Source organism: Helicoverpa armigera, chromosome 30, assembly GCF_030705265.1.
Source record: "Helicoverpa armigera isolate CAAS_96S chromosome 30, ASM3070526v1, whole genome shotgun sequence".
Taxonomy (NCBI): domain Eukaryota; kingdom Metazoa; phylum Arthropoda; class Insecta; order Lepidoptera; family Noctuidae; genus Helicoverpa; species Helicoverpa armigera.
In genome coordinates, this window is record NC_087149.1 from 4,877,048 (window position 1) to 4,894,248 (window position 17,201).

A 17,201-nucleotide genomic window follows, 5' to 3' on the forward strand; every position below is an offset into this window, starting at 1 on the left:
TAAAACGGGACCCTATTGTTTTCGCTCCTCTGTCCGTCCCTCCGTCCGTCTGTCACCACGCTGTATCTCATGAACCATGATAGTAAGAGAGTAGAAATTTTCACAGATGATGTATTTCTGTTGCCGCTATAACAACAAATACTGAAAACTAGAATAAAATTAATATTTTAGGGGACTCCCATTCAACAAACGTGATTTTTTCGCTTATTTTTTAAATAACGGTACGGAACCCTTCGTGCGCGAGTCCGACTCGCACTTGGCCGGTTTTTATAAGGCGTAATGGAAAATGGCAGATTTTGTTTTCCAACTGCAACATTAAGACTAATTATATAATAATTTAGTATGCTAGTGGTTATAGCTCAGAATAGATGTTTTCAAAGTAGTGTATTTTTTAAAATAATTATGTTATTTAAGTTTATTATTGTGTCGTGCTTGTGTTTATCATTTAGTGAACAAAATGGACAAGTTCTAAACCGACCTGAAGGTGACCAAAAATTGTGTAATTTCTATACTAATAAAATTAGTAAACTTTGTTTGTTTGTAGTGTATAAACTCAAAAAATGCTGAATAGATTTATAAAATTCTTTCACTCTTGGAAAGCTACTCTCTTTCCGAGTAACATAGGCTATATTTTATCCCGGTACGGGCAGTAGTTTCCACGGGACGCGGCTGAAACCACGGGAAAACGGCTAGTATACAATATTGTATTAACTTTTACCTCTTTTTTTTTGTTTTTTCATTTATTTACTAATATATTGTTTACTAGCCGTTTCCCGCGGTTTCACCCGCGTCCCGTGGTAACTACTGCCCGTACCGGGATAAAATATAGCCTATGTTACTCGTGGATAATGTAGCTTTCGAATGGTGAAAGAATTTAAAAAAACGGTGCCGTAGTTTTTGAGCCTATTCATTACAACCAACCAAACAAAGTTTTCCTCTTTATAATATTAGTATAGATAGTATTGATGTTAATATTAATAAAAGTTGTTGTGGCTTAGTGGGTAAAGAACCAACGTCCAAAGTATCAGAGTGACTTCGAATCCAGGTCAGGCAAGTCCCAATGCAATTGCTCGTGCACTATAATATGTCCTGCGCAGCTGGCTGATCTCCTTATATGAGAACAGCCGCCGTGGCCGATAATCGGCCTTGGACGTTTTATAATAGTTGTGGAAGTGTGAATAATATGTATATTTATATGGACAAAGTTACTTCCGCATACAAATTAATAATTAATAATTACTTACGTATGTGAATTTAAAGTGATGTCATAAAATTAATAAAAGTTTTTTGTTATTTTTCATGTTTCGGGGTTTTACCCTATTTCTCATCTATAGGTACTAATATTATAAAGCTGAAGAGTGTGTTTGTTTGTTTGAACGCGCTAATCTCAGGAACTACTGGTCCGATTTGAAAAATTCTTTCAGTGTTAGATAGCCCATTTATCGAGGAAGGCTATAGGCTACTTTTTATCCCGGTACGGGAAGAAGTTCCCACGGGATGCGGGTGAAGCCGCTGGCAGAAGCTAGAACCAGATAAAATATGTGTAAAATACTATCTGATACCCGCTGTTCCACTCGCGTCCCAAGAAAAAGAATTCCCGCACCCGGTTAAAAGTCAGTGTCTTTTCTCAGACTATATTATCTGTGTATTATCATCTCCCGAGCCTTTTCCCAACTATGTTGGGGTCGGCTTCCAGTCTTACCGGATGCAGCTGAGTACCAGTGTTTTATAATCCGTGTACTAAATATCTTAAATCGACTCAGTAATAGGCAAATATTTTTAAGGTTTCCTTACCCTGAAGGGAAAACGGGACCCTATTTACTAAGACTTCCCTGTCCGTCTGTCACCAGGCTGTATCTCATGAACCGTGATAGTAAGAGAGTTGAAATCACTCTACAAAATGCTACACAATACTATGACATGATTGATTGTTTGTTTGCATCAAATAGGCTATTGATCTACTGAACCGATTTTAATAATCCTTTCACTGTTAGGAAGCCACATCTCTGCGCTAAATATGGGCTATGTTCGACGATGGGACGCGGATGAAACCGCTGGCAGAAAAACTATTCATAAATAGATTAATATATATTTTTTCAGGGTCCCAATGCTCCATCAATGGTAAGGAAGGAAAATGTACCAGCATAAGAAACTGCAGATCAGCTAAACAAGGCTTGCAAAGGAAAATACATCCTACTGTGAGTGAACAAAGTTCAATTTCCTTTTAATCATCATCAGCCTTTTTATGGTCCCACTATAGGCTTTTATTAACGATGGTAAAAGTCATCAAATGCCTCCTCCCGCTTGTGTTAGCAGCGGTGAGGGAGTGTCAGACTTTTACTGACTAAAAATCTCTCATGTTCCGTCGTAGGCCTTTTATGTGCCAGGGACGCGGTAACTCTTATGAACAATTCCGTAGCCACTCACTATAGGGCTCAGGCCTCTTCGCATAAAGCCTGTCGGGGCTGTGGGATTGTTCGCGCGAGTTACCGCGGCGCTGGTACATAAAGGGCTTAAGAAGGAACATGGTGGGTTTTAGTCAGTAAGAGTCTGATACTACCTCACCGCTGCACACATAGCGGGAGGGGTCATTTGAGGATAACCCATAAAAAAGCCACTTGTTACGATACACAGTTACCTAAGATAAATCACGGGTCTTAATTTATTTATTATAATTTCAGATATGCAGTTTTGAAGGAAAAATACCCATTGTATGTTGTATGGAATGTGAGCAGAAACAAAGCAAAAGGTTAGTACTTATCAGCCTTTTTTATAGTCCCGCCCGTTATTAATGGCAAAGTGGCCATTTTTATGGAAAGAATATGTTAATGCAAGAAATCCACCATATTTTTAAATGCCACGCTGTGTACGAGGTCTCGGGTTCGATTCCCTGGTTGGACCCAATTCACTTTGTGGGTTTGAGGAAACTTTCATAAAGCAGCCTGGAGTCTAGAAATTGGTGATTCCTACACCCGTGCACGCAAGTGGAGAGCACGTTTATTTCGGCGTGACCTCTCAGATTGTCATCCCATCGGGCTATGAGAGTGAAGGAATAGTTAGTGCACCTGTGTAAACGCTAATGCTTGTGCACTATAATATGTCCTGCGCAGCTGGCTGATCTCCTTAATGAGAATAGCCGCCGTAGCCGAAATCGGCTTTGGATTTATCCATATTTTTAACAGGTAAATTAATTTATGTTTTCAGGATTCCAGTATATCAGGATATAGGGTCAAGGTTCAATGATTCCGACAGTAAAGCCAGAAACAGTAAGTTCTTCTTTACTTAATCCTTATACTTTACTGAGTCTGTTACTGAGTCTGTCATCCAATTTAGTAGGAACACAGATACTCTTTTTTTTATTTATTTATTGCTTATTAGAAGGTACATTTTATATTCTAAAAAGTATAAAATGTCCAACAAAACTGTATACACAGTTTATCTGTTGGATCAGATTTCTAAACTATTGACTTACTATAGGTACTATTAAGTTAAGTTTACAATTACATGCAGATAATTTTATTATTATTTCTAAGTGTAATATATTAGTATTATATAATGTTATGTATATACATAAGTAGTATTAGGAGGTTAATATTAAGTATGTAAGTATGAAAATCAAAGATTAGATACAAGTATAGATATAGCATAAACGTGAAGATGAGATATGCTACCTTTTTAGGATTCCGTACCCAAAGGGTAAAACGGGGCCCTATTGTTTTCGCTCCTCTGTCCGTCTGTCCGTCCGTCTGTCTGCCACCAGGCTGTTTCTTATGAACCGTGATAGTAAGAGAGTTGAAATTTTCACAGATGATGTATTTCTGTTGCCGCTATAACAAAAAATACTGAAAACTAGGATTAAAAATTATTTGGCCCCCATATAACAAACGTCATTTTTTTGCTCATTTTCTAAATAATGGTACGGAACCCTCCGTGTGCCATTCTGACTCGCACTTGGCCGGTTTTTGTTAGGACGAGAGAAGTACGCAGATTAAATAAGCCTTATTATTATATATATTTATGTTATGTTATTTCAGTTTGTTTGAGATACCTGGCGAATTTAAGATACCCCTGCATTCCGGCCCCAAGGTACTTGGAAAATGATGAAATACAGCCCGATACGGATTGTGATCCACAACCCCAGGTAAAGTTATTAATAAACTGACGACCCACTCCGGCTTCGCACGGGATAACAGTATTTCCCCACTATTTAATGTATGTTTATGTACATATAAACCTTCCTCTTTTATTACTCTATCTATTTAAAAAAAAACAGCATGAAAATCAGTTGCATAGTTTTGAAGATTTAAGCGTACAAAAGGTCAACGGGACAGAAAAAGCGACTTTGTTTTATACTATGTAGTGATGACTAGCTTTTGCCCACCACGACGTGGTGTGAAATAAGGCATATTAGCATTGAATGAACTTACAGTAGAGTATTTTGATCGTTAATTCATTTAAAATATTATGTATATTTTCAAATATTAAAAAAAAACATAAAAATATAAAAAAAATAGGTGGTAAAAAAATACTGATACTATGCCCGATCATAGGGTCCAAGGTACCGGTGGTTAGGGTCCCAAAGACAGAAACCTCCTCACAATACGCGCCGTATCAAGGAGTACTGCCTTCCGAATCAGTCCCTTGATCCAGCCTAACGAGAGCCTCCTGAGGTGTTGGTCGAGGCTCTTGGCTATTAGACCATTGGCCGTAACGACAATCGGCACAATAACAGCCGTGTCGACATTCCACATGGCGACAACCTCGTGCGCTAAGTCCAGATACTTCATTTGTTTCTTCACAGAGTATTATTATTGCGAAATAGTAGGTATTATTAGCTCGATTGATGAGATCACTCTTCAAATATGATGTTGACTTAATCAATATAGCAATTTTGTACAAGAACATTAGAGACTCGAATTAAATAGACACTAACATAATCAATAGTACCTGCACGGTAGTTTCCAACTTGTCAAATCTGACCTCCTTGACCCAATTCCCCTTGGTAAGACTGTATCAAACTTATTGGCTTGTGACTACAAGTAACGACTGCCAAGGATGTTCAATGACAGCCGGGACCTACAGTTTAACGTGCCCTCCGAAACACAGTCATTGGTGTTCAAGATATACTTATAAAGTGTTATTCTATTTTCAGTATGATATCTATGATGTGCCGTCCGTCCCACAAGTCGTTGGTGGACACTCCGCTGGCCCTCAACAATACACTCATATGGTAAGTCAGTCTAAAAATATTGCTTGTATAACTGCCTCGTTGGTCTAATGGTCGCAAGCGCGGCTGCTGGGCTCGAGGTCTCGGGTTCGATTCCCGGGTCGGGCCGAAATCGCTTTGTGGGATCTCTTAAACTTTCACAAAGCAGCCCGTAGTCTGGAAGTTGGTTATTAATTCACCCGTGCATCGGAGAGCACGTAAATGTCGGTCCTGCGCCTGATCTCTTTCCGGTCGTGTCGGATTGCCGTCCCATCGGGTTATGAGAGTGAAGGAATAGGGAGTGCAAGTGCACCTGTGTCTGCGCAAATGCTCGTGCACTATAATATGTTCTGCGCAGCTGGCTGATCTCCTGATCGAAATCGGCCGAGGATGCCATTATTATTATGGTAAGTCAGTCTAAAAATATTACTTTCTAAAAGAGAAACAAGAAAAGAATCTCCTCCTTTGGGCAGTCCCGTTTATTTGCAGAATTCCGGGCCAAGCTTCTCATCGCCACAAGTCAGTAACGGATACACGGCTACGCGTCGACAATACACTCATATGGTAAGTCAGTCTGAAAATATTACTTATGAAAGAGGAAAAAAAGAATGAAAAAATAATCGAGTAATAGTTATCGGCAAGAATCTTGAGCTCTGACCTTCACCTGCGCAGAAGTTATTTATTGGGACCCTTTTGTGGTATGAAGTGAGGCGCGGGGGCGGGCTAAAGCGATGATTGGCCCGCAGCGCATCACGTCATAGCCGTCACTCGGGATTGGTTCTTTCCTAATAGGTAAATCACTTCAACAGATGTAGGTCAGAGTTCAAAATTCGTGCCGATAATTATACCTCCTCCCTTAGGAAGTCGGTTAAAAATGAGCGAGAGCGGACTTTTTTGTTAGTTTGAGGAACGAAAATTTTATGTCAGTAAGTAAATAGTCATGGTGGCTAAGTAGACAAAACATAAAAATTATTACCGGAGAAAAAAAATTACATCAGCCCCATACAAGATATGTCCAATTCCTATCTATAGGTAGCAAAATAACATACAGATAGATTATTGGCATCGATAGTATAAATTGGTGAAGAAAAATATTTTAACGAAAGTTGGACCACAAAATCTGGAAACCACCAGTCTTAGAGCACGTGGTGATTACCCCTTAGTATTTTTCTGTGTGAGATGAGGAATGTGCCCAGCAGTGGGACGATGATAAGGACTGACTAATCACATAAATATTATTGTTATTTTTATAAGTAAGATAGACATGTGTTGCTGGGGAGTTTGTTCCGCCACTTCTTTACCAGCAAAAACACATAGGAAGTGGTGAGGAATGGGCAATTTTGGGAACTGTCTCATGTAGTTCTGATGTTCGAAAAGTACTGTTTTTCAGCCTGCTTTGAATAAATGATTTAGTTTTCCTTCCGTCACAATAAGAGACCCCATGTAAGATTTAAAAAATGGGCTAATTGTTAACTTGCTCAAGCATTACTTGGCATGGATCAAGAGGACTCCATTATAAAAGAAGTATCTTCCAGGCTCTGCTGGGGTATGGTGATGACATGGAGACGGCGCAGTGGCTGTGCGGAGGCTCCGTCATCAGTGAACGGTTTATCCTCACTGCTGCACACTGCATATCCAGTCCTTCATTGTAAGTAACCCACCTTTTTCTTCTTATCGAGTGAGCTGGATTAATCACCGAACAAGTCCTAGTGTCAAAGTTTTCTCGAATGCGCCTGACGGTCGCTGACGTGGAATTGTAACAACGACTGCTACTGAGTAGCATTCGGGGACGCCGGCGACACGTGCCCTCTCAGGCACGGGGGTGTTACACCGACAATGTCCAGGCTCCGGGCTGCTTTGTGAAACTTTCTAGAACGTTCTCTATACCTAACACTATTTGTATTTCAAATAAGAAACACCAGTTTCTACCAAAAAAACATCGCATCCAATTCTGTTCATGCGTTTAAGAGAGAGGTGCCACAGATAGGCATACATAGTGGTGACCATTTTATGTCGAAAGTTAAAAGACAGAAGCATCATATGCCTGTCAGCTAAACCCTAAACTTCGAATATTAATTCCAGAGGTCCCGTTCGATTCGTAGCCTTGGGCATATTGAAGCGTTCGGACCCTGATTATTTGTGGCAGAAGTACTACGTGAGGAGGGTGGTACCTCACCCGGAGTACCAGTCGCCCTCCAAGTACCACGACATCGCACTGCTCGAGACTGATACAAGGTAAGCTGTTTTTTATTCTTTTACCACGAACTCCTTAAAACCATACAGTACGGTATTTTACAAGGAGCGACTGCCTATCTGACATCCTCAACCCAGTTACTCAATAGGCCCCTTGATAAGTCATTGTGTCAGACTTACTGGCTTCTAACTACCCGTAACGACTGCCAAGGATGTTCAGAGACAGCCACAATGGCTGTTACGGACTTTACATTAGTAAAAACGTATTATACACTTACTGCGCAGAACATAAAATGACTTAATTCAGAGCGATAAAGTTAATTGGAGAGACCACTCGAGCAACTACCAGCAAGGGAAGTAGTTTCCTTGAGGGACATAACAGCCTGCCTTATACCTACTACTTAGGTACTAATACAATAAAGAGGAATCGTTACTGAATACCGAACCGATGTTACAAAAACTATCAGAGTTGTAAAGCTGTACACTCTTCCCAAGTAACGTAGGATACATTTTATTCGGGTAAAAAGTTCCCTCAGATCGCGGGGAATAGCTAGTGAACTACGTATTAAAGTATGTATGTCTGTATTACAGAATTAATTTCGACGACTCCGTGCTGCCCGCCTGTCTCCACTCGGAGCCGAACCCTGCTGCTGCAGCAGAGGCCTCCGGGTGGGGGGCACTCGGTCACCGCCAGGGGTTGGCTGACAATCTACAGGCTGTAAGCAGCTTTACCATCATTTTATCATTCTTCTTCTTTCGTGTCCATGACATGTCTTATAGGGAGACTACACTTTGTCAGCCCAAAATGCCGCCACAGCGAGAGCACGGCCGGATGCGGTCATTAGGTCCTGCCGCGACATGCGATGAGGTGGGACATGGTCTGTTATAAGGCCTAGGTCGTGGTGACCTAGTGGGTAATAAATAACAATAATAAGAGCGTCCAATGCCGATTTCGGTCACGGCGGCTGTTCTCATATAAGGAGATCAACTAGCTGCGCAGGACATATTATAGTGCACAAACATATTTGCGTGAACACATGCGCGCTCACTATTCCTTCACTCTCATAACCCGATGGGACGACAATTCGACACCACCAGAGAGAGACCCTAGTGGGTAAAGCAAAAAACCTCTCAAGTATGAGTTTGTAGATTCGATTCTAAGTCAGGCAAGTAACAATGCAACTTTTCTAAGATTCACTGTATAGTACTTTCTAAGTAAATTGGACACTAATGACTGATTAAAGGTGAAGGAAAACATCTAGAGGAAACCTGGACTATATAGTCTGAGTTCATCAACCCGCATTGAGCAAGCGTGGTGATTAACGCTCAACCCTTGTGCCCAGCAGAGTGAGGATAAAAAGGCCTAGTGGTTTAAACGGTGTCCTTGGAAATGATTCCGCGCAAAAGTAGCCTTTTATAGCCTTTCTTGATAAATAAGCTATCCAACAGTCAAGATTTTTTCAAATCAGAATAGTTCCTAGGATTTGCGAATTCAAGAAAACAACTCTTCAGCAATGCTTCTATTTTCGTGCCATCCCAATTTTGGGCCATTTTTTAGCGACTTCATAAACGTTAGTTTTTCTGAAAACAACTGCTTAGAGCTTACTTTGAAAATTAAACATGACAATTCATGGTAGATTATAGTTATCGGCACGAATCTTGAGCTCTGACCTTCACCTGCATAGAAGTAATTTATTGGGTCTCTTTTGTGGTATGAAGTGAGGCGCGGGGGTGGGCTAAAGCAGTGATTGGCCCGCAGTGCATCGCGTCATAGACGTCACTCGGGATTGGTTCTTTGCTAATAAATCACTTCTGCGCAGATGAAGGTCAGCGCTCAAGATTAGAGACGTGCCGGCCGATAACTATACGTGGGACGAGGGAGTTAAAAGACAACAGTTTAAGAAAACTGACGGTTCTTGATCAGTTTTTCATGTTTACAGGTGAAACTCAAGAGGTATGATGAAGAGACATGCTCGCAGCTGTATCCTGCTCACAGACATCTGGTATACGGTTTCAATCACACCACACAAATGTGTTATGGAGATGACACGGATCCCAAAGATACATGCGAGGTATGTTTTTCTTTAAGAAATAATCATCATTATCTGCCGTGCCTTTTCTACGTAAAATACACCTGAATAAAATCACCTCATCATCATCATCTCAGCCATAGGACGGACTACTGCTGAACATTGGCATTATTTTATATATATGTGGGGTAGGGGATATTTGGGCCGAATTAAACAGCTGATTCTTGAATAAAAACGTAGTTTTACTTTTATTTTCAACCTCAACGTCTTAGCTTAGCTCGTCTTCCATACGTCTTTTTGTTCTCTCCTCCTTGTTCCCCATCCTTTCATCCTACAATCTTTAACATTACATTCTTGTCTCTTTCACACCCAATACGTCATCCCTTTCACTCTTACTTTATCATGCTTCACATCTATCATTCATCATTACACATTCCGTTTCACTCATCTTCCTATTACGTTCCTACAACTCGGCCATTCTGCTATCTGACTGCCCCCAGTCAGACCTAATCTGAAATACAAGGTAATTCCCTACACACCTTTGACTCTATACAATAAAAACAACTGGAAACTTGAAACCTTTCATACCTTTTACTTACAACAGTAAAAACTTAAGATTATCTTATCATTACAGGCTTACACTTACTTGTTATTTCAATTACCAACTCCTTACACCACTATAAAACTCTTTACCTTTTCAAATAACTTTAAATTTCACAGAACTACTCTTAAAATGATAACAAAATTTGAGAGTACACCACACTGTAGTGACTACACTTGGAATATAAAAAAAATAAACTGACTAACTCTAACCTTACAGAAGTTAAACTGCATTGTAAAACAAAAGTATCACTCAAACACTAGACATTTAGTAGGAACTTATTTCTTAATCAAACACAGACTGTTCTTCCTTAACAACTTACATCTAATGAAATTTACTAAAGTAAACTACACAGAGTACACACAACAAGTCTTAGTATCACATTGCATGTTTACAACTTTTATGAACATGATGTAATTTACACCTCATAATGACATACTAGGTCAAGGTCGATCATAGGGATACCCTAACCTACACAACAACTGGAAATCTTACCTAACCTACACCTGAAACAAATGAGACTATTCCACCTACTCACCTAGCTCAACAATATCACTGGACAATGGCCATGGCTTCATATAGTCAGCAGATGAGGATGTCAAACGAGGACCATCTGTCATATGATCTATCTTCTCAAGATCATAACGATCATTTCTTTTGACCTTCGTCACTCGATATGGACCCAAATATTTAGGCTTGAGCTTCAGACAAGGCCCAAATTGCGTCCTCCTTATAGCTACAATATCTCCTACAGCATATTTTGTACTTTCCTTCCTTTTTCTATTATAAGTCCTGCAATTTTCGTCCTGTACTCTTTGTATTTGTTCTTTCGCCTTAATCTTTAAGTTTTCTCTTTCTTCTATAAAATTATTTCTCTGTTCATTCTGGATTAATTCATAAATCTGTAAATCTTCCTTCGTCTTCATTTTCGTGCCAACCATTAGCTCAAATGGAGTGGTATCAATGCTTCTCTGATATGTGCTATTCAGTGCTCTCTGCACTCGACTGACCTGCTTATACCAATGAGATGGTTCTTCGATGCACAGTTTCGTTAAGACTGATATGATGATTCTATGGATACGCTCCACCTGTCCATTCCCTCTTGGCACGCCTGTGGTGATTGTGATGTGTTGAATATGCTCCTTATCACAATATTCCTTAAAGTCTTTGCTGGTAAATGCAGTACCTCTATCTGAAATCAACCGTGTGGGATTACCAAATGTTTGTTGGTGTATCATCAACTTGTCTATTGTCTCCTTACTTGTGGTGCTTTTCACTGGAAATAACTATTATTGTATGTACAACCTCTTTGGTTAGGTATGTACATAGCCGAAAAATTGATAGAAGTGTGTTAAAAAAAAAAGACAATAAAAGTGAAATGACAGTTGTTGTTGTAAAAAGCTTGTTACGTGTGAATTTATAAAACTAAATATATAATTGGACTCTCTTGAAGACTTTAAGACTTTTAGTATCCATTTGACGGCGGAGGGATTTTTATTCCACAAATTACGCATCTGCATTAGGTTACGGGCCAGCGGAAAATCTTTCCCGTCAATATGGAAAATTTTACTACTAAAATTCAAATTGGTCAGCTCAAAGGCAGTGAAAATTGGGCTACATGGAAGTATAAAGTTTCCATTATGTTGCGTGGCACAGAAGGCGCCATGGAGGCAGCAGAAGGAAAGCTTCGGAAGCCGATTTTAGGAACAGGCGATGGTGCAGTGATGGCCTATAACTCAGAGTTATTGAAGTATAGGAAGGCAGACAGCAACGCCCTGCTCATAATGACGAGTAACATGACCGAAGAGACGCTGATGAAAGTCATGAGGTTCGAGACAGCACGTGAAGTCTGGGAGGAACTTCATAGATTATTTGATGGACAGTCCGAAGATCGAGCATACACGTTATGCATGCAGTTTTAGCTACAAAAATAGTTCAGAGGATGTGTCGACAATGATGTCTAAACTGAAAAACATCTGGAACAATTTGAATGCCGAAATTTTGAAGACTGATCCGAATATGAAGTTACCAGATATGTTTTTGATTTGTAAAATTTTGGATTCCCTCGATGAAAAATTTTTCAACTTCAAATCCAGCTGGATGCTGTTGAACAAACAGGAGAGGACCATAGACACACTAACAGCACAACTCTGTGGGTACGAGAGGGCACTAGGTGGTCACAAAGAAGAGACTGAAGAAGTGCTCGCCTCTACCTCTAAGCCGCAGCTAAAAGTAAAATCCAGAGACGAGAATTTGAGGTGTAGGTACTGTTCACAAAAGGGACACCGCATCAAGAACTGCAAGGAGTGGATCCAAGATGGCAGACCGAAGAAACCACCTTCACAGTCTACGTCGACGAAGCAGCAAGTGCAGAATATTACGCTAATGATATATACTTGCTCAGAGGATAAAGATGCAGAACATTGGTATGTGGACAATGGTGCCACAACTCACGTAACCAATAGGGAAGATATATTCATAAATTATGAGGACTTTGGGTCGAACCACACCGTGACGACGGCAGACGGCACCGTAGTTCCTGCAAAAGGGAAAGGGTCTGTGGTGGTTGAAACAAATGTTAACGGCAAAATTATGAAGCTTACCCTAAGTGATGTCTGGTACGTGCCAAAACTAACGAAAAATCTGCTATCTATGCTAGCTGCACAGGACAAACTGCGAAACAGTACATTTATTTCCACAACTAAAGAGTGCAGATTGGAACTAAATGGTCAGGTTATTGCAGTAGGTAACAGGGAACATAATGGTGGACTGTATAAGTTACAGATGAAGACAGTTCTACCGAGTAAACCTGTACAAATTAGTGCTGTTGATCCATCATGCTTACTCCAGCTATATCATGAGAGGTTTGGTCACCAGAACAAGAAATACATTAAAGATCTTGTTAAGAGGGAACTGGGGATTAATCTAAACCTAGAGAGTGATATACAGTGCGAAGGATGCATCTATGGTAAAGCACAGCGACTAAAGTTTGGCAAGAGAGAAAGAGCTAATATGCCTGGAGAGCTGGTACACGCTGATGTATGCGGACCATTCCCGGAGAGCTATGGCAAACATCTCTATTTTGTTCTTTTTAAAGATGATTACTCCGCGTTTCGTCACGTTTTCTTTATTCGCAACAAAAGTGAAGTAAAGGACAAGCTTAGTCAATTCTTAAAAGAAGCTAAAAACGCTGGACATACAGTTAGAACATTATTGAGCGATAATGGTGGCGAGTTCGACAATAAAGCTGTTCGAGATATTCTTCACAAGCAGGGAATAATCCAGCGACTCACGATGCCATACACCCCTGAGCAAAATGGGTGCGCAGAACGAGAAAACAGGACTTTAGTAGAAACCGCTCGATCATACATGCACTCGGGACAGGAGTTTCCACAAGCCTTGTGGGCAGAGCTTATTAATACAGCTGCTTACGTTCTCAATCGCACTGGACCCACTAGAGAAGCAGGGAAAGTACCGTACGAGCTTTGGCATAAGAAGAAGCCTAAGATCTCTCACTTGCGTGTAATTGGTAGTGAATGTTACTTCCACATTCCTAAGCAGAAAAGGAAGAAGCTACAGAAGAAAGCTATTAAGGGCAGACTTATTGGATACGATAACGACGATGGGTATCGCATCTGGAATGGAAAAAAGACCGAAAGATCTAGAGATGTCATATTTAGTCCAAGCATCGAATTAAGAATCCCAACTGCATTGCCAAGTCTTCAAGAAGAAATGAATTTACCACAAATTAATGAACCAAGTAGCAGTGAGACAGAGGGAGATTTCGATCTGATAGACACAGAGGGAGTGATCTTATCGGAAGATGTTCCAACGCAGATAAGTTCACCAATAAGAGAGCCAGAAACTCGTGACAATGAGTCTAATGAACATGCTCTAGAGGGAGAGTATGATACAGCTACCAATGACGAGGCTGTATCAGGAGATCACGTTCATGATGCTTCAGAAGCAGATCAAGCAGATGAGTTCATTGACGCTCAAGAGGAGATAAGGGAACCTGAAGTTCACAGGTATAATTTGAGAGACAGATCAACCCTGAGACCTCCACAGCGAATGAACGATTATATCGGCCTGATTGAATCTGATTACTTTGGGAAGGACGCCTTGGGAAGAGAAGCCAGAGATGAGTGGCTGAAAGGCAGTTCCCAGACCTCGGCTCGTGGATTTGCGAGAAAGGATTGGGATGCGTTAGGCATCTGAATACTTCTCATCAATTAGGGAAAGTATTATTGTATGTACAACCTCTTTGGTTAGGTATGTACATAGCCGAAAAATTGATAGAAGTGTGTTAAAAAAAAAAGACAATAAAAGTGAAATGACAGTTGTTGTTGTAAAAAGCTTGTTACGTGTGAATTTATAAAACTAAATATATAATTGGACTCTCTTGAAGACTTTAAGACTTTTAGTATCCATTTGACGGCGGAGGGATTTTTATTCCACAAATTACGCATCTGCATTAATAACCACACAAACTTGGTGAATGCGTCTACTACTGTTAAGATGTAATTGTACATTTTCCTGTCACTCGTTCTTGAACGAACTGTTTCACCTTGTTGTTTACATTGCGTTGAGATATGCCCAAACTCGTTGCATTTGAAGCATTTCAGCCCCTTCTCTTTATTTGGACACTCTGATGACTGATGATTTCTCCCTCCACAGCTATAGCATCGTTTGTAACTCTGATAAGCAGCTTTATCACTATTACCTGGCTTGTTATTTCTGTTAGAACTTGCACACATCTTTTCCCTCATAACATCGTAAATTTTGATTTTTTCCTTAAGTTCAGAGTACGTGGTAGCGCCGTATAACACCATCTTGTTGACTTCCGAGTCGACTATGCCGTCAATAATGTATTTTATAGCGACATAATCAGGCATTTTTCCGCGCTTTCCCATCTCCTTCATTACCAGCATATAATCCAAGCACTTTTCATCTTTCTTCTTCTTCCTAGCCGCCATCATTTCGTGAATGGTTTTGCTGTCGATGGAATCAGGAAATTCTTTGAGTAATGCGGTCTTGAGGTCGTTCCAACTTTTGAATGGTTTTCCGACTTTAACCACAGAGCTGCAGTACCAGTTAAAGATTTCCTGGCGACTATTAGCGTCTGCAATGGCGTCCATTGAAATATTTCTGAGTTTTCGTCGATGTCCTGCGCCCATCTAGCAGCAGAATGTGTCTTATCTTGGCCACTGAACTTGGAGACCAGGTGGTCTGTACCAAATGCAGCCCAATCTCTGCAGAACGGTAGTCTGACCGCGTGGTCGTCTTCACTGTAGTCGGCTTGGCGACTTAGTCTGCGCCCTTCTTCGTCGCGTCCACCCATTTCGTCTTGTTTTGTCTGTGTAACTAGCGTTACCGTCTTCGGTTAGCGTCTTTCGTCGTATTTTGAAGCGAGATCGCCGGCCACCACACCGTCTTAGGTACAGGTTATCTCCGCTCCCGTCGTAACGTCGTATTTCGGCTCCGAAATAATGCCCTATCCCGGACGAGCCCCCAAAAACATGTGGGGTAGGGGATATTTGGGCCGAATTAAACAGCTGATTCTTGAATAAAAACGTAGTTTTACTTTTATTTTCAACCTCAACGTCTTAGCTTAGCTCGTCTTCCATACGTCTTTTTGTTCTCTCCTCCTTGTTCCCCATCCTTTCATCCTACAATCTTTAACATTACATTCTTGTCTCTTTCACACCCAATACGTCATCCCTTTCACTCTTACTTTATCATGCTTCACATCTATCATTCATCATTACACATTCCGTTTCACTCATCTTCCTATTACGTTCCTACATATATATATAAACATATATGTACCTATGTATATATATTTAGTTTATAATTTAAGTATTTATGGTAATAATATTTAGGTGCGCAAATTGCAGGAGCAAGTGTACACTTTGCCTAACTGCCTACCGTATAATCTTTTCCTTCTCGTCTCAATCCATCCTAAGGTTGTCTGGAAGAGATCGCTCTTAGCGATAAGACCGCCCATTATGTCACCTACCTTAACTAGATTTAGATCAAAATTGTAAAATTGGTGTACCTAATAAAGTATATCTATCTATCTATCTATCTATCCCCCTTAGGTCTCCACAGATACCTGTTGGAGGCGACCTGCATCCAGCGTCGACGGCGACCTTTATGAGGTCGTCTGTGTGCCTTTAGCTTTATAAGTGCTAGAGTGAAGAAAACGGACTAGTACTAGGACGTCCACCAACAACACGTATCCTAATATTTAAAGATATTTTTTCTTCCAGGGTGACAGCGGGGGTCCTCTCCAAATAGCAAACGACGTGTTAAGCTGCGCGTACGACATCATCGGCGTGACGTCATACGGGCGTCAGTGTGGCGTCACCGCGGGCTCCGGGATCTACACCCGGGTGTACCACTACTTACCCTGGATTGAGAGCATCGTCTGGCCTTGAAGAAGTTTCTCCACTCCATTTGAGCACAAGACAAGAAAATGTAATTTATCTGTCAAATAAGTTCCTGATAGTCTATCAGAGACTTTATCAGTAACTGGTGAATCTAGCTATAAGTGTAAAAAAATAAAATGCCTTCAAAAATTATTTTTTCTGACTTTTACCTGTTTTTTCTATCAGTCACACCGTGCTGTCACAATATCTCAACAGATAACGTTTGCTTACAAATCTACAATGGCGTCCACGGCCGATTTCGGCCAAGGCGGCTGTTCTCATGTAATGAGATCAGTCAGCTGCGCAGGACATATTATAATGCACAAGTATTTGCTTGGACACAGGTGCACTCCCTATTCCTTCAATCTCATAACCCGATGGGACGACGATCCGACACGACCGGAAAGAGATCAGGCGCAGGACCGACATTTAAGTGTAACAAATCTATACTAATATTATAAAGCTGAAGAGTTTGTTTAAACGCGCTAATCTCAGGAAGTACTAGTCCGATTTGAAAAGCTCTCTTTCCGTGTTATAAGAAGTATCTTATCCGGATTCGTGCAGAATCACCCACGGGATGTGGGTGAAACCACTGGCAGAAGCTAGTTATTTATATGGGTGTTCTTGTCTATCGATAGAATATACATATGTCAATGATGACTTACAACCTCCGCTCTCAAACTCTTTAAAAAATACAACGTCAAAAATTTTGACAATTCTGTCTGTTAAGTCAATTTCCT

The 17,201-nt window shown here is 40.6% G+C and overlaps 1 protein-coding gene across 2 annotated transcripts; it reads left to right on the forward strand.

The window, feature by feature from the left end:
• Positions 1-331: 331 nt before the first annotated feature.
• On the forward strand, positions 332-16,603 carry LOC110383044 (serine protease snake). 2 transcript variants are annotated; one of them, XM_049848392.2, is made up of 12 exons: positions 332-484; positions 2,101-2,198; positions 2,682-2,749; positions 3,205-3,266; positions 4,035-4,141; positions 5,153-5,230; positions 5,696-5,770; positions 6,742-6,854; positions 7,289-7,441; positions 7,991-8,117; positions 9,340-9,471; positions 16,303-16,603. In XM_049848392.2, the coding sequence occupies exons 1-12, from the start codon at positions 343-345 to the stop codon at positions 16,468-16,470; spliced, it is 1,323 nt and encodes a 440-aa protein (XP_049704349.2). In that variant the 5' UTR covers positions 332-342; the 3' UTR covers positions 16,471-16,603. The 2 variants fall into 2 exon arrangements, with proteins under 2 accessions (XP_049704349.2, XP_049704350.2); XM_049848393.2 differs by lacking the exon at positions 5,696-5,770.
• Positions 16,604-17,201: the final 598 nt, after the last annotated feature.

Coding starts and splice junctions, on each gene's coding strand:
- LOC110383044 (XM_049848392.2), top strand. CDS start 343: ATGCTAGTGGTTATAGCTCAGAATAGATGTTTTCAAAGTAGTGTATTT. Junction 5,771..6,741: donor GTCGACAATACACTCATATG/GTAAGTCAGTCT, acceptor AGTATCTTCCAG/GCTCTGCTGGGGTATGGTGA. Junction 9,472..16,302: donor ATCCCAAAGATACATGCGAG/GTATGTTTTTCT, acceptor TTTTTCTTCCAG/GGTGACAGCGGGGGTCCTCT.